The sequence below is a fragment of the Paramisgurnus dabryanus genome, chromosome 15 (assembly GCF_030506205.2).
Source record: "Paramisgurnus dabryanus chromosome 15, PD_genome_1.1, whole genome shotgun sequence".
Classification (NCBI taxonomy): Eukaryota; Metazoa; Chordata; class Actinopteri; order Cypriniformes; family Cobitidae; genus Paramisgurnus; species Paramisgurnus dabryanus.
This window is the reverse complement of record NC_133351.1, coordinates 10182926-10209296: the sequence shown is the minus strand read 5'-3', so window position 1 is coordinate 10209296 and position 26371 is coordinate 10182926. Positions and strand designations below refer to the sequence as shown.

At 38.6% G+C, this 26371-nt stretch overlaps 1 protein-coding gene across 23 annotated transcripts in view; it reads left to right on the top strand.

Annotated features, from left to right (window-relative positions):
- map2 (microtubule-associated protein 2) overlaps positions 1 to 26371 on the top strand; it is a 111620-nt gene that overhangs the window by 83174 nt on the left and 2075 nt on the right. For 3 of the 23 annotated variants that reach the window (XM_065252072.1, XM_065252063.1, XM_065252065.2), the window contains 12 exons: positions 2187 to 2402; positions 6018 to 6320; positions 7450 to 10992; positions 11234 to 11440; positions 11802 to 11939; positions 13589 to 13647; positions 14245 to 14430; positions 14601 to 14745; positions 16231 to 16299; positions 17462 to 17781; positions 24204 to 24296; positions 25744 to 25825. In XM_065252072.1, coding sequence (XP_065108144.1) covers positions 2187 to 2402; positions 6018 to 6320; positions 7450 to 10992; positions 11234 to 11440; positions 11802 to 11939; positions 13589 to 13647; positions 14245 to 14430; positions 14601 to 14745; positions 16231 to 16299; positions 17462 to 17781; positions 24204 to 24296; positions 25744 to 25825 — 5361 coding nt within the window. Of the gene's footprint in view, positions 1 to 2186; positions 2403 to 6017; positions 6321 to 7181; positions 7319 to 7449; positions 10993 to 11233; positions 11441 to 11801; positions 11940 to 13588; positions 13648 to 14244; positions 14431 to 14600; positions 14746 to 16230; positions 16300 to 17461; positions 17782 to 24203; positions 24297 to 25743; positions 25826 to 26371 lie in introns of those variants that run through there. The other 20 variants (XM_065252080.2, XM_065252077.2, XM_065252079.2 and 17 more) reach the window with 17 other exon arrangements.

Here is a 26371-nt window from a genome sequence, read left to right as displayed (position 1 = left end):
TAAATACTTTAATTAAAACACACTTACAGTCTGTAAATAACTATGCAGATCTTATACATGCTCAAAAAGCTAAATAATATAAAGAAAAACATGAAATCGTATTATTTGACCGTCTTAAATGTATACTGATTGTGATTGAATGAAAGGTTTCGGAGATCATTCTCAAGTGTTGTGATTGATGCAGCATTGATGCTTGTGGCGCCGAAACAACTGAAAGGTGGATGACATCAAAGTACCTCAAGAGCATTTCAATAGCAGTCTCCTTTGTATGATTTCTCTTATCGCTCTCGTGGGATTTTGATGTTATCTGCCACTCGGTTCTTGTGGCTCCACATGAAACAAGCCTGTTGTATCAGTCCCTGTTTAGATCAGCGTTGCAGTCAAAAAGCGTGACACCGGACATCCCGTACAGGACAAATAAATAAAAAGAAATAAATTAGGCTCAAAATATGGGACAGTTGGCAACCCTAGTTAAGCATAGACTTTTTTGTGTTACTTTGCACTAACTTTCGCATGTGACGTTTATCTTTAACGTGCACATGAACAAAACTGCAAGAAAGCCGGTTAAGGTGTTAAACATGCATGCAAAATAAGGGTAATGTGAAAAAAACTATCTGTTTTTGGTTATGCCGTTTATGGCCTTTTCTCGATAAAAGAAAACCGTTTTACACATTTACATGTGTAATTATCACGTATTATCAGTTTATTAAGCATAATTTGCGTGAGACTATGCATGTAAAAACACTCATTGTGACTTTATATACGTGTTCTGAGTTTGTAACACCACAGAAAAATGTGTTAACCACTCTAGTGTTGGCCGATATGCCTCATTTTGAGATGATGTCCTATCGTCAACCTGTGAGATCGCTGATACACGATAGTATCAGGGGGCGGGGCAGTAGTTTACTCATTTATTTATTTGTTCATTTTTAATTATTTATGACAAGTCACTTGATTGGTGGACAAAAAAGAAGCAAGGGCAACACTGTTATGATCGCAACCTTCTTAAAACTGATGCCATCAGTCCGCATCATTTATTCCAGGTGCTCAAAAATTTCCTGCGTGCAAGGGCGTGGGAACAACAAACTTGCTGGTTTTAACCCTCTGCATGCCTAACAACCTCTCTAGTGCAAGGATATGTCAGAGCCACGCGATATACAAGTTCAGGTGCTAGAAGGAGTCCAAGACGCCCGCATTGAGTCCACGTGTGTGCGAGAAATAATCTGTGTGCATAACAAGCTCTCTCGCGCAAAGTGAAGCACACAAACCCTCTCATGCGAGAAAAAGCACACAATGCGCGTGTTAATCTGAAACCATGATGATAATAATTATAACTATTACCAACTATCGTCATATTAGCCATAAGTCTGATGATCGTCGATAACAATACTATCATCTATCGGCATAACCCTAAACGACTCCAAGTAAACAAGTTATCAAAAGCCGAATGCTCACAAACACTGAGGGCGTGTCCGTTTTCGACACTCAAACCACGCCCACTCTTATGAAAAGCTTCAGTCTCTCTCAGACTTTAAATACCGCTACAACCAGAATTGGTGCTTGTGATTAGGCGGGCGAACCGTTGATGCTAATACACTCAAGTTATTATAGTGTTAAAGACGGGGCCATGATTTCAGGCCTGCATAAAAAATTCAGAACTCAGGAATGGTGAAAAACCGTGTAGAATATAACATTTTGTCCATGAATATCCTGATATCATATTTACATTAAATTACATAAAATTACAGAAATAAAATGGGTTGCGACTTCCATTTCATGTTGACTTTAAGCCGACAATAACAGTACAGTTGCCTCAACCTTAGATCATTTGAAATACATCTATGTGAAAGTGCAAGCTGATTAAACTCTGGCTATGGCATAGCACCGCTGCGGTCTCACTGTGTGTTTCTCGACATTGTGTATTTGTGTTGTGTGTGTCTTTCTCGTTCGCATACTACTTTCATTTTTATTTCTTGTTTCTTTATTTTCCTTTCTATTCTCTTTCAGCATATTCTGATTCATCTCGTTTCTCTCTTTCTTTCACACGTGTACCTTTTCTCCTCAAGTTTTCAAGCTTTCTACCGTCTCTCTTTTCCTCTTACACTTCCTTTTCTTCTCTGTCACTTTGTCTCTCTGTCTCTTTGTCCAGATTTCCCTGCAGTTCTTTTCCTTGTGTCTATTTGTAGATGTAGGGGATGAGGAGGAAGCAGGTCCTCTACGCCGCTTCCAAAATTCTCGCGAGAGGTGCAAGTTCCTCGCCCCCTCCATCTCAGTGTCTGTGCCTGAGGATGACCCCTACCACTCTGATGAGGAATACTATGAACACCCTTTATTCAGCCCAGAGTGGACGCGCTCTGGCTCTCGCCCACCAGGGCAGGCCGCAGCGTTTAGACAGATCGAAGGTGAACCACGCATGGTTCCTCTCTGCCATTCTTTCTACCCCTCCTTCTTCCTCTCTCTTAACACCCACTCTCTTTCTCTGGCTCAACATCAACACCTCTTTCTCTCTCTTTGGTACACCTCTTTCTGTCTTTTGTCTCCGTTGTGTCGTGCCCACTCCGACTAGAGAGCGTGTCTTGTGGGGGTGGTATCAGTTTTTGTACCTTGTCTTTGGTGTATTCCAGTTGCAAGACATTTGGATTTTGTGTAATCGTCGTGCCGTGCATTGAAAAACACAAACATTGGGTCACAGTCAAACTCCTCGCTGTCGTAAAGTCTTTAGTTAAAGTAGGAAAATAACTGGCTCTGAAATCCAAATGACTTGCACCATCAGCAGGACATTTGTGCATGCTGTGCACATTTCCTACCTTTGCCTGTTTGCCGTGTTCTTGTCTCTGCATCTGTCTCGCCCATATGTTAGCGTCCATCTGTACTTTCCATTGTCCCTGATCAGGCCCAAAAACATTCCCATACGTCTGTACCCCGCCTGTCCTGGCAGGCCACTACCATCTCTCCAACCTGCTGATGTACACGTGCTGTAGATCACAGGAAGACTTTCAGCTCTTATTTTACAGTGTCAATGAAGGTAAAAAAAGAAAAATATTTAATTTGTAAATAATTTTTCATCAAGGGCCATTATTGTTCTTTTAGCAAGAAGCATTCTGGGTTTTAGTCAAAGACGCTAAGTTTTTTGGTCCTTTACCTTTCTCACTCTTTCTATCTTTTATCCCTCCTTTCACTTTAGTATCCAAGCAAAAAAGTGTCAGTTATATCTCCCTCTCATAGAAAATAATCCGCATCATAAGCTGCATTTGTGCTTCGCTCTGAGCAAGAATTCTGCATCTTTGGTTTAAATTCATTCTGACGTTTCAAAAGCATTAGTTTGTCCATCACAGTTAAAAGAGACACAGAATTGTGAAGTGTGTTATCTGCAAGTCAGTTTTTCATGTTATAAAATATAATTAAACAAATGAAGGAGCTGGGATGGAATATTTTGCATAAAGTTTTTTAAAAAAAATCATTGGAGTAATGTATCAGAAAATACAGTGGTGTCCCAAAGTTCGATTCAAAATCAAATTTAAATAAACATTGCAAGAAAATAAACATGAATATGTAAAGCAAAAAAACGTTATGATGTGTAATTATTTTTTCTAATTCACTAATCAAATAAGCAAATTTGTGACATTTAGGTTACATATACTTCATTTCGATTGAAGCTACTGAGATATAGCACGCTGTCAAAAAAATGGTCAAAAATGGTTCCTAGCTATCATTGGGACTTGTAACAAGTTTTTGCTCAAACTAATATAGATGCAATTCGTCAGATGCACAAATATAAAAAAAATCCAGAAGCGAATTTAACTAATTGCGTGAGTAGGTTACATACAAAATCAGTGCAAAGACGCGAAATAGACGTAAATTAACGCTGGGCAATACGAATGCCGCAAATTGGGCGGTGCAGTTACCACGAACACACGTTATTTACTTCAAACATGTCTTTCGTGCAAGTTAAAAATATTCAACTCAAGCGGAAATTTGATGACACACAGTTAAATACCGCGAGTGATCTAGAGCGAGGAACTTGATGTTTTTGCGGTTGGCTGCATAGTGGGGCATACACACCAGAAGCAATTTTATCTATTTGCGTGGTAGTAGATTACACACAAAGTCAATGCAAAGATGCAAATAGATACAGACTCGTGCGGGGCAGTGCGAATAAGGTGATTTGGGGGGCGGAACTTTACCGCCTTTTAACACGCCTTATTCGCCTTAAATGCATCTTTAGGCAAGTCAAAAATATTTAACTCAAAAGGAGAATTCGCATGACACAAAGTTCAATCCCATGAGTAATTTAGATTAGGAATGTGAAGCTTCGAGTTTGGTGTGTACACAGGATAAGAATGAATTTTCATTTCTGCTTCAACTTAAGCTCTTATGCCGATAATCTTTTTTTTTTAATTATATTTAAACTAAAAGAAATAAAATCACTAGCGGTGCACAGAATGTTGCATCCCGTTGTCATTTTTCAATAGAAATATTATAATTGGTTTGGCAAATCTGTGATTTTTAATGGTAAAACACACAATTTACAGCCTGTATCATTTGGGAGTAACTTTTAAGATAACCCTGTGACATCTTTAGCTTAAAAATATTAAAAATATTAAAAATGACATTTCCTAAAGATTATTATAATTTCACTTCAATTTTATTTATATAGCGCTTTTCACAATTGGTAATTGTTTCAAAGCAGCTTTACATTAATAGAAGCAGGGGAAAACACAGAAAAATCGCTATAAGTAGCAAAATACAGCGGCTATTAATAAACTTTACAAACGAGCATATTAATAATGTAACGTATAGACGGTTTCAGCAGTAACAACATAAACAAGCGGTGTCCGTGGTCAACACGTAACTTCCGGTAAACTCCGCTAAGAATAAATACGACAAAGTACTTTAAACGTAGTTTATTTATATAACAAGCAAAAAAAACAACACCACATAGGTTACCTAGGTAACCAAAACATTTGTTATATTTGACGAGGTATTTGTTCAAGAGTTTAGTTTAGCAAATAGTCAGACCATTAAAAAACTGAAACTGGAAGTAAAGGTCGGACCAGACGCATATCACGTCACTGCACATGCGTACGATGAAACGGTCCATAGAAGAGGTTGCTAAATTAAGCCAATGTTGGCTTAACAATGTCAGATTAAAAAGTTTTGAAATAACATTCATACTAATTACTGAATTAACTTATCAGCATATATTTAGTGCAATACTATCGACAGGAATAAAGTTTTCGCTAATTACTGTATAAGACAACAACATTTTTTTCTTACTGCTTTCTATAACTTAGGCCAGGGGTGTCCAATCCTGCTCCTGGAGTTTTATTCCAACCCTAATCAAACAGTCTTACTAGGCTGACTAGATACTTTGAGGAAGGTGTGTTGAGGGAAGTTTTAGCTAAACTCTGCAGGACACTGGCCCTCCAGGACCGCTTTTGGACACCCCTGACTTAGGCAGTCACCTTAAGGCCAAAATATAATTCATTTCATATGGTACTGTACATGCACCGCTGATTTCTGAAACCCCACGTACATTGTATGTGCAAGTTGCGAATCCGTGTACAGGAGTATGGAGTATGTAGGCCATGAGAGGTATTGCAAATTGTCGCAATGGATGTGTCGAACGTCTGCCCACGTGCATGAGTCAAATTAACTATGCCTTGCAAGACTGTGAGTTCGACTGTGCGCATATGCTCGCATATGCATAAAAACAGACTATACCCATGGCTTTAGAATGAAGTATGCAGTGCATTATAATAATTAGTTTGATTAAGCTGTTAGGCAGGTGAGGAAGAAAAGCGTGCTTGCTTTAATAATAATCCCAAGCTGCATGATCTTATTCCTTATTAACTATCCACCATGAGTTCATAAACTCCATCTAAACATATAGCAGGTGGCATTAGACATCCCCAAAACTAATAGAGCTGAAAGTGTCCCACCTTTTAATTCCCCAGTAACCCAAGTCTGTGTTGTCTATAGTCTTGATGTTTCCACTTGTCTCCCTCTTTTTGAAGAAGAGGAGACCATAGAGAGTCTCTCAGCTGCGGAGGAGGAAGAGGAGGAGACTTCGGAAGCCGCAGCAACAGCAGCAGCTCTAGAGGAACAGGAGGAGGAGGAGGAAGAGGAGGAGCAGTGGAGTGGGGATGAGCCTGAACAGGAACCCCCATTCGAGCTCCTAGAGCGCGCAGAGGTCATAGGCGAGGCCCAGGCTCTGCCCGGCCTGCAGGCCGAGGTTCACACACAGGCAGCTAATGCTGCCGACGACGCCCCTAATGGGCGAACTGAGGAGGCAGAGGGTTATGAAAGCCCTGCTGAAGGTGTGTCCATCCTTCTCATGACCTGCATGTTTCGTCTCTCTCTTTAAAAAAAGCAAAGCGAAAGCATTATGAGAGCTTTCTTTGGAAGTATAGGATGAATGGCCCAACATCTCCTCTATCTGCTGATGCTGCAAGGCAACACAGGCTTGATGGTGAACGGCTTTTGTGGCCAGAGCTGTGTGTCATTCTGTATCTTTGGCTTTTGTTTTTAAGTGCTTTTTTCAGAGCTGCCACCATCTGCTCGCTATCTGACGCTATTTCTAAACCTTACTGCTTATGTTTCTATTGATGCTACCACTGCCAGGTCGACCTCATCCATAGCTTATCCATTGCTTTGTTTTTTTTTGCCAACTATATGGTCTGTTGATTCTTGCTGCATGCTCCAGCAGGACAAGTGTGTTTTTTGTTTGGGATTCAGTGAATCCTTTGTTTTTGTGCTATTGTGCTTCTTTGCTAGTCATAACTGTTTGACTTGATTTTTATTTTGTTTATTCATTTTCATTTTTAATGTAGTCAAGTTTTTTTTTTTAAAGCATTGCCATTTAATATGACTTTGTTGTGTAAACTATTTATTTTATTTAAAGCAATCTGGTAAATATTTAAAAACAAATTTGTCGTGTAGTGGCATTGTAAGACTATTTATTTATTTAATGTGAACAGGCAAATTATGTAATTTATGCATAATTCTTGCCTGACATAAAGCATCTCTTATATTTAGAGATCTTTTGTTCCTAACAAATCACTGTTAAATGATCTCTTTAATTAAAATTTTAACAGACCCAATGCACATTTTCCATCATTAGGGAATATATATCTGTCAGTCATCTTTTGATCATCATTTTCATCTGCTATAGCTGCTGGTGTTGACGTCAGTATCGTGTTTGGACCTTCTTGAACATTTCATCCTAATTTTTTGGACCACATCCAACCTACACTGAATTTTCTGGGTCTGCATGCTGGTCCTCTCATACCCATGCCATCACTTCATCACTGAGTTGGTATGTGTTGAAAATGGAACTGTATTCGCCCAAAAGCTTTGCCTGTCTGTGTGATGGTTGGCCTGGCAAACTTTTGTACTATGAATACTTAAAATGCAATACAATGCAGACTACTTGAGCTTTGTTTTCAGCTGTGAAGATGGATGCAGAGAGGCCAGATAGCGAGAGGACAGAGCCCATTGGTATGGACTTCACCGAATCTGCAATGCATCTAGATGATCTCCCATCTTACCAGAGTATTGTCAGAGACAGAGATATGCCAGAAAGCCCCTTGGCCACAACATACCCGATTGAGGATTTTGTAGTGCCTCCAAGTGACCTGGATGATGCCAAAGAACCGTTTGAGTCTCCGCTTGAAAAGCCTGATGGACAAAGTTTTGATGTGATACAGCCTTTAACCGAAAAATATGACTCAAGCAATATACACCAGGACGAACCAGGACATGTACAAGACAAACAAGTGGAAATTACCGCCACAGAAAAAACTGATAAACAAGAGGGGGACATAAAGGACAAATCTGGAATGTCTGCTTATTTTGAGACTACTACAATTAAGACAGATGCCAGGTCTCAAGGTGAAGGATATTATGAGCTGAGTACCACATCAGAGGAACAGAAAGACTCTCTTGGTAACCTGCCATTTCCTGAAATCAGCTATAGCACCCTATCTCAAACACACTCTTTGGAAGTCAATCCAGATCTTATAAAAAGTACTGCAGACACATTAAAGACCACTTCACCAGAAGACAGAAGAGATGAATGTAGGTTGTCTCCTGGAAAGCTGGCTCTAGAGCAGAGAAGCTACTCTTTGAATATCACCATTGGCACAATGGAACATGGTGAAGTACAGGGACATCCCAGGAACTTTTCTCCATTAGCTACTGACATCTTGTCTCATACTAGTGGAAGCCTTGATGAATCTGCTGAATATCTTCCTGCCACCACTCCCTCAGTGGATAAGATACCTCAGTTTCCTCCTCTGATTCTGGAGTCAGCTTCCTCTGTTACAGCTCCATCATCTTCACCTCCCCAAGCAGCAGTCAGTGACGTAGATACTAGTCCACAGCCTGAGTCACCAGATTCTCCTGCCCTAGCGAAGTGCTGTTACAAGAACGGCACAGTCATGGCCCCAGATTTACCTGAAATGCTGGATCTGGCAGGTACCCGATCAAGGTTAACATCAGACAACACTGATCTGGAGATTATGAGGAGGAAGTCTGTCCCTATGGACATGACTTCTATTGTCAGTGATTCTTTAGCGCATTTGTTAAAAGGTGACCATGGTCAAATGGCTGCAAAAAGAGAAATGCAGCTAGAGGAGCAAGGATATTGTGTCTTTAGTGAATACTCTGGTCCAATGCCATCCCCTGCTGATGTGCACAGTCCAATGGATACTTCTCCCCGAATCTTTAACACTATGATTTCAGAGGAAAAGGAACCTGGTTTTGTTGCAAGTGAAAAAGAGTTTCGGCTGGGTGAGGATTTGAAAACAGCAGAGTCTGTTGCCCCACAGGCAAAATCAGAGAAAGAATTACAGAAGAAGGAAGATTCCTTTGAAAGAGGGAGTGCAGTTGCTGAAAAATCTACAACTGAGACTAAGCAAGATGAGACTGATGCCTTCAAGACTGAAACTTTGCACGAAAATGTACCTGGAATCGAGAAAGAACAGTTAGACAAGCAAGTTGAAACTTTCATTACACCAAAAGTTATGGTTACTGTGGAGGAACCAAAGCCAGATCTTGATGAAGACGCTAAACTTGCAGCTGAATCAGATGCTGAAATTGCTGACTATCAGAGGCAAATACGCAAATTAGAGATGGAAGACCGGCCTTTAAGCGTAGAGGAGGAAAGAGAGCTCCAAGAGCTCAGGGAGAAGGTAAAGAATAAACCGGACCTTGTGCACCAGGAAGCTTATGAGGAAGTTGATGCAGAAGATGTGTACCAACTCACCGGTGCTGCTAAAGATAGGATTGCCAGGCCACTCAGGCCATCCCCAGCATCTTCTGTAGAAAGTGCTACAGATGAGGAGAAATTACTTGAGACTGAGAAGCCTAAATCACCAGAGACTCTTAAAACAGATCCTAATAGATTATCTCCCGTTGGATCTTTTGAAAAATACTTTAGAGAGGAGAGACCTTCAGAGCAGGAGGTGAAGCAGAAAGCCACAGTGGAGTCCCCCAAGAAAAAAGCTGTTGAGGAGCAACCCCAGCCAGCCCCAGCAGAAAAAGATGAGGCACCTTCTGAAAATGAAGTAGTTCAGAAAGATACAGTAAAGCCCCTTGAAAATAAAGTGGTTGAAGGGCAACCTCAGCAACCAGCCCCATCAAAGACAGAAGAGACACCTTCTGAAAAAGAGGTAATTCAGAAAGATACAGTAAAGCCCCTTGGAGATATTGCTGCTGAAGAGCAACCTCAGCAATCAGCCCCATCAAAGGCAGAAGAGACACCTTCTGAAAAAGAGGTAATTCAGAAAGATACAGTAAAGCCCCTTGAAGATATTGCTGTTGAAGAGCAACCTCAGCAGTCAGCCCCATCAAAGACAGAAGAGACACCTTCTGAAAAAGAGGTAATTCAGAAATATACAGTTATGTCCCTTGAAGATATTGCTGTTGAAGAGCAACCTCAGCAATCAGCCCCATCAAAGACAGGAGAGGAACCTTCTGAAAAAGAGGTAATTCAAAAAGATACAGTAAAGTCCCTTGAAGATATTGCTGTTGAAGAGCAACCTCAGCAATCAGCCCCATCAAAGACAGAAGAGGCACCTTCTGAAAAAGAGGTAATTCAAAGAGATACATTAAAGCCCCTTGAAGATAATGTTGTTGAAGAGCAACCTCAGCAATCAGTCCCATCAAAGACAGAAGAGGCACCTTCTGAAAAAGAGGACATTCAAAGAGATACATTAAAGCCCCTTGAAGATAATATTGTTGAAGAGCAACCTCAGCAATCAGCCCTATCAAAGACAGAAGGGGCACCTTCTGAAAAAGAGGTAATTCAAAAAGATGCAGTAAAGCCCTTTGAAGAAAAAGCTTTTGAGGAGCAACCTAAGCCAGAACCTTCAAAGACAGTAGATGCTCCTGTAGAGACCACTGTGATGGAAGAAGTAGAGGAAGACATAGAGCTTGCGGAGGAACCTGAAGAGGTCATGCCAGAAAAAAAGCCAGCCCTAACATCAGTACCGGATGAAAAGGTGACAGAAAAAACTGAGCCAGCTGACACTCCAGTAGAAAAAGAGGAGGTTAATGTTGTTGAGAAAGAAAAAGTAGAAGAGGAAGTCTTGGAAGGGGCCAAGGCAGCAGATGACACTCTTGAGTCTCGAGCTGCAATTGAGTCAATAGTGATGGTGGAAGATGATTTCATCACTGTGGTCCAGACCATTGATGAGGGAGAAGTCTCCGGACACAGTGTACGCTTCTCAGCTCCCTCTGAAGAGGAACATCCACAACTCCATCAAGAAGAAGAAGAGGAGTCTGTGGAAATGGCACAGGAGGTAGAGATGGAGGCTGCCAGTCTAGAGGAAGTCTTGGATATCTCTGAGCAAGTTGAGCCCCCAGTATTTCCAGTGAAGGAAATAGAAGTACCAGATAGTGAGGCTCCTACCCAAAGCTATGATGACTACAAAGACGAAACCACCATGGATGACTCCATTTTAGACAGCTCCTGGGTGGACACACAAGGTGAATTTTTTTATAACAGTGTTTTGCATGAAATAAGCAACTACCATAACTTTTTAGAAGTTTTACTCAACTTGGTGTTTTAGGTTTAATAAAAATAATACATGTAAACATGTACAATGCTGTTTGTCATTCTAATAATTTAACTGTTTGTAAAAGTCCATGTGATTCAATGTAAATGCACGTTCACAGACTTGGGATGAGAGTATGAGAGTAGATTGCCTGTTTCACCTCCTTTGTTTAGCAGACGATGATAAGAGCTTAGCTACAGAGATGATTGAGCCTCTACCAAAGACGAGCCCGGTCAAGAAAGCGCATGGAGACAAACCAGTCAAACAGAAAACTAAGGGCAGCAGGACCAAAGGTCGAATCAGCACCCCGGAACGTAAACCTAAACCTGTTCGCAAGGAGCCGGTACCCATCCAGAAAGAAGAGATGAAGAAGAAAAAAGGTTTCTGTGATTAGTGACAAAATTTCTCTTTCTGTGATTTTTTTGTCACCAATGTTTAAACCTTAAACCATCATGTTTAGTGTTTGAAACCTAGTATTGTAGTTTAAACAAAACCGGCTATAGGTGCTGAAATTGTGAAAGTACATGAAATTAAAGTTACACTATCTGTAAACATTCCTAATGTTCTTTCTGGGAACAGTGACATCTATGTGCATTTCACAAACTTCAGATTTTCTTTATGAATTTTTTGTTATATCAGGCCTTTGGTATAAAATTGACATGGATACAGAATCATGAGATTCATTGTCCTGAGTTTTACTGCTGCTGTGATCGTCCTTGACTCTGTCTTTCCCTTTTATAGCTGTGATTAAGAAGTCTGAGTTCACAAAAAAATCTGATATTCAGATAAGCTCTCCTTCACGGAAGAATGTTACAAAGACAACCGTAAGGCACCCTAGGCCTACCCAACATCACGCGTGTGGTAAACGGAAACCGACAGGTGATCTCTGTCATAAGGAGCCGATATGCAGTATGGCTGGCAAACATGGACATTGGCATGCTGTTTTGAAAGTGGTGCTTGTCTGTCATTTTGATTTTATACATTTTTTTGTAATGCAGCATTTGTAATGGGGGCCAAATGTTTTATTCCATGTTTTTATAATGTTTTTATTTGCTCATACTTTGACTTTTATTGTGTCTGCATGTGTTCTTATCTGCAACTGGTCTTCTTTTATTTGCAATGCTTATTACTAAATATTGTAAAATTGTGGTGCATCCAATCGCTATGTTTCTGTATGTCTTGTGTGTGGGGGGAGGGGGGGGGGGTTAAAGGATGATTTGAGTATCTTACACAGTTTTTGAGGTGAAGCATTGGTACAGTAATCTGATATATCCATTAACATTCGGAGACAAACTGAACTGGATGGAAGACACCTAGTGGTTTGAGGAAGTTTAAGGGCCAGATTTACTAAAAGTAAATATATATATTTTTAATAAAAGTATATATTTTTCTGCTCTGCTTATTTGCGACCCTGAACTAATTTGAGCAGTTCTTGCGTTGGTCATTATGGAAATCTTCTGTTTCACCTGTGTTATTTAATTTGCGCTTTTTTAGTAAATAACCCACAGATATTAGCGCTTTTTTGGAATTGCGCTCTCATGCTAATTTGCCCTATTTAGTAAATCTGGCCCTTAGTCTTATGTATAAGAAAAATGACTTCCACCTCAAAGAAGGAAGAGGGCCAGTAAGAAAAGTGATCTAAATCTCCTTATATTGGCTTTATTGTATGGTTTATAGAGCATAATGATGACATTGTAGATACAGTGGTTGCTAGGGCTGTGCCGATACATTGCGTTCCCCATTAAAAAGTCGATTCTGAATCGCAAGGCTCCGATTCTGTGTTTCATGAACAGCTTGTGCGTGTATTACGGATCTCTGATCAGTAGGAAGTTTATAATGTGAATTTAAAAAAGCAACACTCGTCAAACACAATCATTCAAAATATTTTGATTATCATGAAAACACCTGAAACAATCTGAAGAACAGCGATATAAATATCCCTTTAGACATTTCCTGGAATAGCATTTGTAATGCTACTTCTTCTATGGCACAAATGGCGTTTCTACACGAGAGCGCCCTCTGGCTTTTGGATGTGGCGGCATTTCAATGTAATTCATTCAGATTCATTCATTAAGAAGAAAACGTGCATTTGCACGATTAATCGTCACAGCCCTAGTGGTTGCCATCATAAGTAGATTTAAGTAATTTTTCTTACTGGCCCTCTCAAAGTCCAGACCTAAACCCCTTTGAGGAAATTTGGGACGAGTTGGAAAATACACTCAACTCAGACATTCAAAGAAAAGCCTTTGGATTGAATTGCAAAAGGCATAGGATAACATAACGGATGAAGTTCTGAGGAGATATACTGGCAGAGAGATTTGCTGCTGTAATGGCTGCAAAAGGTGGACAAACCAAATATCACAGTTAAAAGTGGATAAAAAGAGTCACTTCAGAGTCTGGTATTTGTTGTGCTCAGTGCAACCATCATTATGAAATTAATATTTTCAGATCTGTCAGGTGTTTTAATAATTTTGGCCACCACTGTATTTGTTTATCATTCCCTCTCTTTCTCTCTCTTCTCATTGCAGTTTCTGCAGATGGACGGCTGCCCTTCAGTGTGGCAAGGCACTCCAGAGATCGGGCATCTGTAAGTGCATCTCCACAGCTTATGTTATATACATCCAAAAGTTGCAATTCATGGGTGAAACTGGCTGATCAGTTTTCAGTAGATCTAGTTGCCATATAGTTGAATGCATCAAGCAGAGCTTTCCAAATGTAAAGAGCTTCAAAGTCTTTTAATTGGGTTGGCCTGTTCTCTTGACTTTGTCCATTCCTGTCATCTCATCTGTGTTATGTTGGCATGACGTTGGTGTATTGTTTTTATGCCTTAAACATTAAAAGAAATCATGGCATTGTTTACTATCTCATGTCAGTCAAAAACCATATAGCATTGGTGAATAATGACAGAATGTTCATTTTTGGGTAAATTAATTAATGTTCCATGTAATATTATTACATTTAGAGAAACTAGGTGTTTTTTTTTGTGCTTGCTTAGCTTTTTAGAGAACAATTGTTTTTTGGAAAAATGACTTTAAAAAGCCAAATCTGTGGTCATTTCATTTGGTTAAACAGTCTGTTTAATGTAATATCATTTTCTCTTTGTGTATTTAATTTTGTTATATTCATTACATATTTCATATTTTGGTTTTATCCTTGTGCATCTGTCAATGTCCTCTCATCCTAGAACTCCAATTCCACAACACTAACAAAGATCCCCACCTCTAAAATGCGGGCATCGGCCTTGGTGCCAGCCCGACCAAACTCCGCCTTCTCCTACAATAAATACAGCTCTATGGGGGAGGCAGGTCTTTATGATCCCCGCCCATCTTCAGCAGGTCCACAAGTATCACTAAACGAACTTGTAGTTAAGGTAAGCAGGGGGCAAGATGGTTTAAATAGAAATTTGCCTCACAAGATCAGAAACTTGCTTTCCAGAGAACACATTATCATGAGCCTCTGGTTGTAGTAAACTAGTTTTGTTTTTGTGTTGAACTAACTTATGTCTAATATAAATTTAATAGTATTAATGACCCTGTTTAGGATGGTGGGTCTCGGAGCCCGGAGAAGAGATCATCTCTCCCACGGCCAGCATCCATACTTACACGCCGCTCATATACAGCTGAACAGGAGGAGAGTTCAACCTCTCTCACCAGCTCTGGGTCCACGGCACCACGCAGGCCCACATGTAAGGACCCTCTTTCTCCTTTCATACCTTTAAACATCTCACTATCTTGAAATTTCTATCTGTTTCTTTTCCCCTATTCTGCTTTTCTTACTACAAGTTAAAATATGTAGGAGAAACCACAGTTTTTGGTTTATAAGATGAGTGTATTGTATAATAGCATGGAGCAGCGCTGCCATTATAATGATACATTTATATTTATGCATTTGGCAGATGCTTTTATCCAAAGCGACTGTCTCTGCATTTTAGTCTTTTTCATTATGTGCGCCCCCTGGCATTCTAACCCCTCCTCTTTGCGCTGCTAATGCCATCGCAGCTACAGAAACACTATAAATAATGATATATTTATTTAAAGGAGACATTTCACAAAACTTTTTTAAAATGTTAAAAAATCTTTGGTGTCCCACGAGTACATTTTTAAAGTTCTAGCTCAAAATATCATATAGATAATTTATTATTGCGTATAAAAATTGACACTTTGTAGGGGTGAGCAAAAATGTGCAGTTTTTGGGTGTATCCTTTTAAATGCAAATGAGTTTATCTCTGCACTAAATGGCAGTGGCGTGGTTGGATAGTGCAGATTATTGGGCGGTATTATCCCCTTCTGACATCACAAGGGGAGCCAAATGTCAATGATCTATTTTTTCACATGCTTGCAGAGAATGGTTTACCAAAACTAAGTTACTTGGTTGATCTTTTTCACATAGGTTGATAGAAGCACTGGGGACCCAATTATAGCACTTGTATTTGTATTTAAACTTTATTCAGTATTTCAGTTGGTCAGATGTGTAACAGTTACATACACATCCTTGCATATTATGCAAAATTTTCAAAGCCTAAGAAATGTGACATATACAAGTAAATACAGTAAATGACATTAACAATGGTTGGAAAATGGACATCTGTATGGCAGCCATGTTTTAGGATCTTGACCAGGATCTTGACTAATTCACAGAAGCACATATTTATCGATGCATGGTATTTAAGCATCATGCAACTTGGATCATTTTCAGCTGAGTTTCAAGCTGTGGTTTATTGTAGGGGTCTACCTTTTGGCATCCCGGGACCCCTTACAAGGGAAAAATACCCCCCTTAATTTTAAAATAATATTTTTACACTTGTTTCATAATGAATCAACTTATGTGTTGTAAGACATTTCTTATATGTTTTCATAAAATCAACAGTTGTAAATATGGCCCTTTAATCAACACAATTATAAAATTTATTACAAATTATTTCACAGACCCCTATGACTAAGCATTGAGGACCATCACTTTGAGAACCCCTGATCCATTGTATGTATAGCTCTAACTAAAACAGCATCCGAAATCTCTGAAGAACACAGAAGTGCTGCTATGAAGTTATTCGTTGTACACATAAATGTAATCTCTTTACAGGGTCCAGAATAAAATCTGTCTGTCCTGTCTCTACTACTTTAACCTCTGCAGACTTTCATAATCCTTCCTCTCTTTGTTTCCCGGTCTGTAGCATTCCGTACGGAAGTCAGAGCTGAGCACAGGACAGGCAGGTCTGCTAGTATGTCAGGTAGTATGTCAGGTATAGAGTCTATTAATCGTTTAACACAGTTTACCCTCAGCCATCCTGTTCATCTAGTTAGCATCAGCAATTTTTTTCACTCCTGTTGCATTTATCATAGTATATAATACTTTTACAAATAAATACAAAAAAAAGGTAATAGGCACTGGTTTACATCATTATATTTTTTCCTATACCCATCCTAACTTTTTAGTTCTGCATGTTCATTCTTTTGATGATATGTTTGTCAATCAAATCAAACAGGATTTGTGAACCTGTCTGTGAAATCCAAGCTAAAGTTTCAAAATATAATTATGAGATTAGGAGCATCAAAGTTTGATTTTACTTTTGTTTCTAATCTTTGACATGACCCTACTCAGTCAATATTAAAGATATCAAAGGTATTATTTCACAGAATGTTTGTTACATGATGTCAAGTATATTGAAAAAAAAATCACTTTAGCTCGGTTTTACAGGGTTTTCACATTTCCGATGAATATTATTGAATATTTGTGATTTAAAATTTTCTAATCTATATTTTTTACTCGTCATTATGATTTGTTTAAAGCTGCAGTCCGTAACTCTGGCCTCTCTGTCGCCATCTCTGACTGAAATATAAAATTGCAGTTATTTATCAGAGCAGATCTGTCATTACACACCCACATGACAGAAGTACATCCGCATCAGAAAACGACCGACCTAAACCTATATTAGTTATCTATTTTTACCCATCCACCTGGCAGATGTGCCACCACAAAAAAAGCCTGTGGAAAAACTGAACTGAAATAATACAGTTTATCTGCTGTGTTTTTTATGAATAAATGGTAAATGCAAGTGTTTCAGCAGATGAACTAAAAGTTCTTATAGCCAATATTTAATCCCTTTTCAAACTTTTTCCCGGAAAACCGACCCAACAGCTCAAATTGTAAATCATTATTATAAGCTTAAATTGTGAATTGTGGCAAGGTAAAGAGATTTTTTTTTCTACATTTGTTTTTCATTTTTATCTGAGAAAAAGTTACAGATTGCAGCTTAAAATTGAAATGTGTATTGTTTTTGAGACTAAATAATATACGTTTCCTTGTAGTAAATAAAATGATTATATCAATGTATGCAAATCACTTTCACATTTGTTTTAAAAAAAAGGTTTGTAACGTTTAAATATTTCTGTCTTCCGCTAAAGGCACAGACACTGTTCGGTCTCGCTCGGCCCGCAGTGGCAACTCCACACCCCGCACGCCCGGCTCCTCGGCCATCACCCCTGGCACTCCTCCGAGTTACTCTTGCCGTACCCCTGGTACACCTCGCACTCCGGGCACCCCGAAATCCCTCAGCCTGCTGTCCCAGGAGAAGAAAGTGGCCATCGTACGCACGCCTCCAAAATCCCCCGCAACTACACCCAAACAGCTGCGGGTCCTAAACCAGCCGCTGCCTGACCTCAAGAACGTCAAATCCAAGATCGGTTCCACTGACAACATCAAGTACCAGCCCAAGGGCGGCCAGGCAAGTGCAAATGTTAATGACTCAACTGAGCTGCTTCCTTTATCTCTCCCCGCCTTTCTTGTTGTTATGCTTTTCCAGGGTTGTTTTTGTCCCCTGCAGACACGCCGTCCTTTCGAGCATCCTTCAATGTGTTTAGTACTCATCACAGTTGCCGGGTGTTTGCATGTGACAGATCACTGTGTGAATTTTAACAGTTAAAAAAATAGCTGTAAGGTCAGATCTGCCATCTGGGATTGGCTTATTTTTTTACATGACTGGGAAGTCTAGGGATCGTGTAATACCTGAATTTTGTATTATAATACATTAAAGGCGGGGTGCATGATCTCTTAAAGCCAATGTTGACATTTGAAATCACCTAAACAAACACGTCCCTACCCCAATAGAATCTGGACCTTTTTTTGATCCACCGCACACATATGCAAGCCAGGCAATGATGTTGGTTAGTAGACACGCCCCTAACTGCTGATTGGCCTACAAGTGTGTTTTGGTACACGGCCCGACTCCCTTTAACTAAGCGCTTTTCGAAAATCATGCACCCCGCCTTTAAGACAATTCAGGAATACACACTGAATATACAAACTGTATAAAAAAAATTAAACGGTCCCTAGCTGTCACTGGGGCAGTAACCTTAAAAATGTACCATTTAGGTACAGATATGTATACATTTGGTACCAATATGTACACTTGAGGTACTAAAATGCACTTTTTAGGTAATATAGATACTAGAAGTTTGTCCCCATAGTCTGATCTCAGCTCAGTCTGGTAGACTTTACATAATTTGAATCATCTGATGAACTATTTGTCCTCTTACTGTTGAAGTGAACTTAGAGGGCATAAGAGTTCAGTTTTAGGCATCAGAGAGACCCTAGAGAGGGGTGAGTTGTATAAACCCCGCCGCAGTCTCTGTCTGTCTGCACCCAAATGCTCTCTCGCCCCTGGATGACAGCGAATGTCTCCCCATAACATAATGACTCAGAGGAAAGGTCTAAGAGACGCGACAAGAGCCACAGTCTTTCAGGGTTGAATGACCGGGCATGTGGCGCCCACTGCCAGTTTGTGTTTGCCCAAGGGTGAAACAGGGTACGAGTGCTGTTCCTGTCTGTGCCTTAATGACTACTAAGGGTTACTGAGGCAGATGGGGACAGTTTGAAAACTCACGTGGAATAATGTTTAAGCTTTGTATGTTTGCACAGTATGTAGGTTTATAAATTAGGCTACTGACCGTGGTAATAAGTTGCGTGGGGGCATGTTAGCAGTAGAAAATAAATAATATACAAAAGATTGATTGCTTTCATCCAACAGCAACAGTGTCCCAAGAGGACATCTGGTGACCAGCAATGAACCCTAAATAAACTGCATAAACTCTTGACTTGAGTTATAGTATATAGTTATCTTGCATCTGCTCTTTTTCAAGTAAATCTAAATAATTTTCGCTCCGCTCATATCAGTAAACATTTAATGATGTTTACATTAACATACTTGGGATTTAAGCAACATTCCAGTGGATTTTAGTTTTTATCATCGTTGAAGGACCATATCATAATTTTTTTATGAAGTCGACTTCATTAATGAGTAATGGATAAGGGCACAAAAAAACCTAAAATGAGTTGCAGCAGTGCTCTTTACGGGTTTTAAGTTTACTTTGTTTCTGTTGTGCATATGTTTTTTGCATGCATGTTTGTGTGTGTCTGGTATACAAACATCTGTGTTGAACTTACTCCATTTGACTGCATCAGCTTGAAAAGTTTTTGTAGACAACTTTAATGGCTTCTATATCTCCTGAGACCAAACACAGACACTTGTAGCAATCCCCAGCAGCTGTCTCTCTTCCGGAAGGCTCTTCATCTGTTCATTGTTCTCCATCATCCCTATCCATCAGTATTGTATGGATCTCATTCAGATTTCTGCATTCCCACCCTCTAGCAGTCTCTCAGTAAGATGGTGTGTGATATTTTAAAATGCACTACATTTAAGGCTGCTAACCATCCTGTAAAGTACAGAATTGTCCTGTGTTTATGTTTCTATATGAATCATATGGGATGTAGTATATACTGTATATTTGCTTGTTACAACCAATCCCTTGCAGAAAAATACACATTGTTGCTGGGTTTTGGATTGTGGTATCTGGTTTCTTGCCAGTTCAAGCTGGCCATTGGATGTTTTGCAAAAGTTAAACATTACATTTTTGAATGGACAGAAAATCATAAAAGTTGGGTGTTGACCAAACATTTCACATTAATGGTGATAGCTTAAAGTATAATTCCGGTATTTAACACTTTGAGTCTCATTTCTGGTTTGTTTTGGATGAACTACAGTGATGGACAAAGAAATTTTGACAATGGGTCGTGTCTCGATTTTTTGACTCGTTTAGAAGCGTCTCTTGACTGCTTCAGAATGGAAGTAAATGACCATGCACAAACATGTCATTAAAACAACACTTAACGTTCATTTTCAAAACTGTACTACTCACCGAGTGGTTCGTGGTGTTCGTTGACGATTAAAAACAAATATATTGGCGCAATGTATGATTTCAATCTGTGTTATTTGCTATAGTGGAACTATTTTTTCAGATATTTCACAACCGCGTATATACTTCCGCTTTATATTTGAGTCTGAAGTGTTAGCACACTCCCGACCACTTGATGGCGACAACCACTTTGCCATACAAGTACGCTCGGTGTCTAGCGTATAGACAGTCACAATCGAGCTCAACTTCAAACCTAAAGCTGGTCACTGAGCCATCAAATATGGGAAAAAAAAATTCTGAGAGAAACCGAGCGAAAAAACTACAACCACATGTAAACAGACCCTTTTCTGTTTCCCGGCGGCGGAGTGATATATCAGCAAGCAATGAGTCTTCCAAGAGAAGTCAATGGAATTTTACAAAATGCCAAATAAAACACGACAGAAACTGTATTTCGCTACACAACTTGTTTTTAATCATCAACGATCACCACGAACCGCTCGGTGAGTAGCACAGTTTTGAAAATGAACGTTAAGTGTTGTTTTAATGACATGTTTGTGCATGGTCATTGACTTCCATTCTAAAGCAGTCAAGAGACGCTTCTAAACGAGTCAAAAAGTCAAGACACGACCCATTGTCAAAATTTCAGTGTCCACCACTGTAGTTCATCCAACACAAACCAGAAATGAGACTCAGAGTGTTAAATACCAGAATTATCCTTTAAAGGATTAGTAAATTTTCTTTAAAAAAAATCCAGATCATTTACTCACCACCATGTCATCCAAAATGTTGATTTCTTTCTTTGTTCAGTCAAGAGGAAATTATGTTTTTTGAGGAAAACATTCCAGGATTTGTCTCATTTTAATGGACTTTGATGGATCCCCACACTTAAAACTAACACAAAGGACTCTAAACGATCCCAAACGAGGCATAAGGGTCTTATCTAGCGAAACGGTTGTCATTTTTGACAAAAAAAAAAAAAATGCACTTTTAAACCACAACTTCATCAAAAAAAGTGGAGTTTCCCTTTAAGGATCTATATGAACTAGTGTTCTCCAAAACATTTAATAATGTATAATATACCCATTTAAAACATTTAAAGCAAATCGATGATTTTTATGACATCACTTTGCACTTCAGCTTCTCATCAAATTCCATGTTTGGATGGGGAAGGAGCTATTCAAGATATTCCGCCCTAGCTTTGTGTTTCAATGGAAGTCATGTTAACGCATTGCACAAAGCTGTACAGTTCAAGGCACTTCATTTGAAATTAAAGGGATAGTTCGGCCAAAAACGATATTAAACCCATGATTTACTCACCCCCAAGCTGTCCGAGTTGCATATGTCCATCGTTTTTCAGACAAACACATTTTCGGATATTTTAGAAAATATTTTAGATCTTTCTGTTGATTAAATGTAATGTTACGGGGTCCAGCAATAGTCCACGACCTTCAAGTCCAAAAAAAGTGCGTCCATCCTTCACAAATTAAATCCAAACGGCTCCAGGATGATAAACAAAGGTCTTCTGTGGGTAATCCGTGCGGTGTTGTTGTAGAAATATCCATATTTAAAATGTTATTAACGTTATAAACTACCTTCCGGTAGCGCCGCCATCTTAGACTCAGGAGAGAGTATTAGCGTAGTGTACGCACTTTTCTTAGTGACGTATGACAAATTCGGAGGGCGGGGGGACAGAGCAGCAGCAGAGAAACTCTGTACGCTGCGTAAGCTCTCATCCTGAATGCGCATCACTCTAAGATGGCGGCGCTACCGGAAGGTAGTTTATAACGTTAATAACATTTTAAATATGGATATTTCTACAACAACACCGCACGGATTACCCACAGAAGACCTTTGTTTATCATCCTGGAGCCGTTTGGATTTAATTTGTGAAGGATGGACGCACTTTTTTGGACTTGAAGGTCGTGGACTATTGCTGGACCCCGTAACATTACATTTAATCAACAGAAAGATCTAAAATATTTTCTAAAATATCCGAAAATGTGTTTGTCTGAAAAACGATGGACATATGCAACTCGGACAGCTTGGGGGTGAGTAAATCATGGGTTTAATATCGTTTTTGGCCGAACTATCCCTTTAAAACATTGTGTTCAACAGCAATGAACTCTGCTTACATCTTAAATATATTAAGTACTTGTCTATGTAGTATCTGGTCTGTACTATAGTATCTCCTATTTTGTTCCACTAATTTGGCAGCCCTAACTAGCAACTACATTTGCATGTCTTGACCTCTTTTTTGAACCAGAAATTATTATTTCATTATTATAGAAAAGTGCTTGGAAAATCATATTATTCACCACTGCTACCAGACGGGCATTGAGTATGCTCTCAAAGGGGTCTGTGTTGCTCTTGCAAAAACAGTTAAATAGGTACTGTCAATGTACAATACGTACAGCAGTGCGGCTACATTGTTGAATGTGATGTCTTTCACTCTGTTCTCAACCTCTTCCTCTGTTCTCAAATCTCTTTCTTTCTTAGTTTCTTTCTTTCTTTCTTTCTTTCTTTCTTTCTTTCCACTCTGAAAGTATTAGGTTGTTTAATACATAATAAATTCATCTCATGGTTGGGTAAAAAATGGATAACCCAACCATTATATTTAAATTAACCTGCTGGGTTGTTGCAACTGAAAATGTAAGGTTGTTTTCTACACATCGTTTGGTAAATTATGGACAAACCCAACTATTCAATTAAATTTAACATGTGCTGGGTGAAAATTTAGATTTTTTTTCAAACCAGGATTGGGTCAAATATAAACTAGTGCTGGGAAAAGATTAATTGTGTTTAATCGCATACAAAATAAAAGTGATTTTTTTTGCATCATATATTTAAGAAACATTTACATGTGTATATATATTTATTTATATTTTTATATATTCTATATTGTATATTAACAATAAAAAATTGATAAATAAATAAAAATGTTATGAAATGTATGTATGTGTGTGTGTGTGTGTTGAAATATACATAATAATTACACACAGTACAGACACATAAAAAATGTAAAAAAATGCTCTTTTATTTTGTATGCAATTAATTGCGATTACTCTTTTCCCAGCACTAATATAAACATTTACATCAACTGTTTGCCCATATTTTACCCAACCATGAGTTGAAAACACACAGTCCCACTATATATATTGTGTTCTCCAAAATCCATTGGGACTTTGTTTCCTATATTTTTATCATTTGAATGTTAAAAAATGATGTTCTCTATAAACCCCACCCACTTTAATCCTTGACCTTTCCAAACATTGTGCAGGCTATGTACTCTGTCAGAAAAAATGTACAAAAGCTGTCTCAGATGTGGTACCCTTTAGAAACTACACCTTTATACTTAAAGGGTGCATATTGGTACTTTAAAGGTACATATCTGTGCCTAAAAGGTTTCATCCCTAGCTTTTGTACTTTTTCTGACATTGTACAAACCAATGTGCTCTATCACTGATTCAATAATTGACCATCTAAAATTCCCTAAATTTCCCTATTTACAACATTCCTTGCTGCATACACACTAAGTCATGAACGACTGTTCATTTTACCTCTTCATCCTGTCAGCAGTTCAGTGTTTACCTTATGTAAGTGACTCATCATTCACCATTGCAGCATCAGCAATCTTTGCTGTCATTAGTAAGACCAAAACGGTTTTGACAATGTGCAAGTGCTGAAAATGTCCACAGCTGAGATGATGATGCTGGTCAGAATTAAAAGTGTGCATATCTCCACAATCATTTCACTTGCAAAATCAACAATAACCCACTTGTCTATAAGGTTCATGAGGTGTGCTTATGTCTATAAGTGCATCCTATGTGGCACCGTTTGGTTCTGCAGCCAGTCTATTATTTTTCTCATCAATGCATCTCCATCACTTGTTTGTGCAGCATGTGTGTGCATGTCTCCATCTTCATTAAAATAGGCACATATTTTTGTATTTTTTTAGATTCAAATTTTAAACCAGAAGTTGGACTTCACTCATGTACAAGCAAAGTGTGGATCCAAGGATAATCTGAAGCATTCACCCCTAGGAGGCGATGTATGTACTGTTTGCTCTCTCTGTGTCTGTCTGTCTGTCTGTTCTTGTCTTCAAAACGCCAACAGGCCTCCACTGACTGTTCTATTAACATGCATTAATATTTACTTTCACAGGCTAAAATTCAAAACTGAAGTCTCTTTTTGTTATTCATCTTGTGAGAATATTTGAGGAGCTCAGATGCAAAAGCCGCTAAACGCCACCACCATATTAACCGAATGCTCTCTGCACGCATTATATGTTCGTCAAATACTTAAGCTTCAAATACTGGCCATTCAGAAATAAATGTTTGTTGGCAGAATCTATTAAAAATGTTAAATTACAAGAAAACATGTTAGACGCACTTAGAGGGTTTTGCATCTGAGTTATATTATTTATATACAACTTCATACATGTAAACTGTAATGCAGATGTTTAATGTTTATCTATCATCACCTGTGTGTCCACTATATGTCTGTCCACTTTGTAGGGATCCTACACCAATGATACCTTGCAGCCTATGTAGACTCCTCACTAGGTTTCGAAACAAAGCAAAGCTGTAGTCTCTACACATTGCCTGCTGAAAGAAATATCATGACAGTTTTTGTAAATGTCAGAGCTGTATCTGCAGCGTAATGTCTGTGCTTCAGTCAGATTCACTATTTCTGACCCTGTCAGCAACATTCGAGGTCAGTTACTGTCACAGCAAAGTTACAATGATCATGCTGTGTCTCAGGGCATGATGGGTTAAATACAAATTATAATGATAATTTAATCAGCATGAGAGGTACATCGTGTCATTTTTGTTGTTGTTTTTAGCTTTACAGCTTTTTCCATGCTATTGCAGTTCACATTAACTTTTATGATCTAAAATTTTAAAAGCAAAACCAGTCATAAGTAGCACAGGTATATTTGTAGCAATAACAAAACATATGGGTCAAAATTTAAAAAAAAATTGCCAAAAATCATTAGGGTATAAAGATTATGTTCCATGAAAATATTTTGTAGATTTCAACCATAAATATATAAAAAAATATTTATCATTTATAATATGTTTTGCTAAGGACTTCATTTGGATAACTTGAAAGGCGATTTTCTCAGTATTTTAATATTTTGGCACCCTCAGATTCCAAATAGTTTTATCTCTGCTAAATATTGTCCTACAGTACCATATCAGAACATACATTGAAGGAAAGCTTATTTATTCAGCTTTTAGTTTATGTGTTAATCTCTTTTTCAAACAAAAATGACCCTTATGACTGGTTTTGTGGCCAGGGTCACATTTTTTGCTTCTACAGTTGCATAAAAAGAAGAATTCCACCTAAAAATTGTTCTTACCACTTTGTTTTTATTTTTAACCTTTTGGTATTATTCCAGTCAGGGCTAACATTGTGTTTTCACCGGTCCTTTTCCACATGCTGAGTAAGTGGTTGTAAATGTAATGTTACCTGACATTCTGGTGTTTATACAGGTGCAGATTCAGACTAAGAAGATTGACGTGAGTCATGTGACCTCTAAATGTGGATCATTGGACAACATTCGCCACAGGCCAGGTGAGTATTATTAAGCATGCATAAAGTAATACATTAAGTACCTTTAGGCATCACTGACTGGAAAATGTGCATTGTCATCCAGATGTGTTCAGATCTCTAGACAACAGTGCCATCTTCTGGTCGTATTTTTAATCTTTGACTTTGCTGTAAATTCAAATGATTTTAAAACAGGTCTTTTATGTGAGAGAGGTCTTGTAGACATGTGACCTTGCCTGTGAAAACCCATCTTAAGTTATTTTTGTGATGTATTGTTTTCTACATAAAATCATTTTGCATATGTGAAACTATAACCTCAGTATCTTTAATATTGACTGAGTAAGGCTGTCAAAGATTGAAATCAATGTGAAATCAATGATGGAATCAAACTTTGATTCTCCTAATCTATTTCCTAATTAGATTATAAAATCTGCATTTAATAGACGGGGCACAAATATAAAAATATTTCACCAAAATTGAAAAATCTGTCATTTTGTCCAAGCTGTTTTTTCTGTGGTTACAAATAGAGAAATTGTTTTGAATGACCAAAATGACTGACTAAGTAAAATA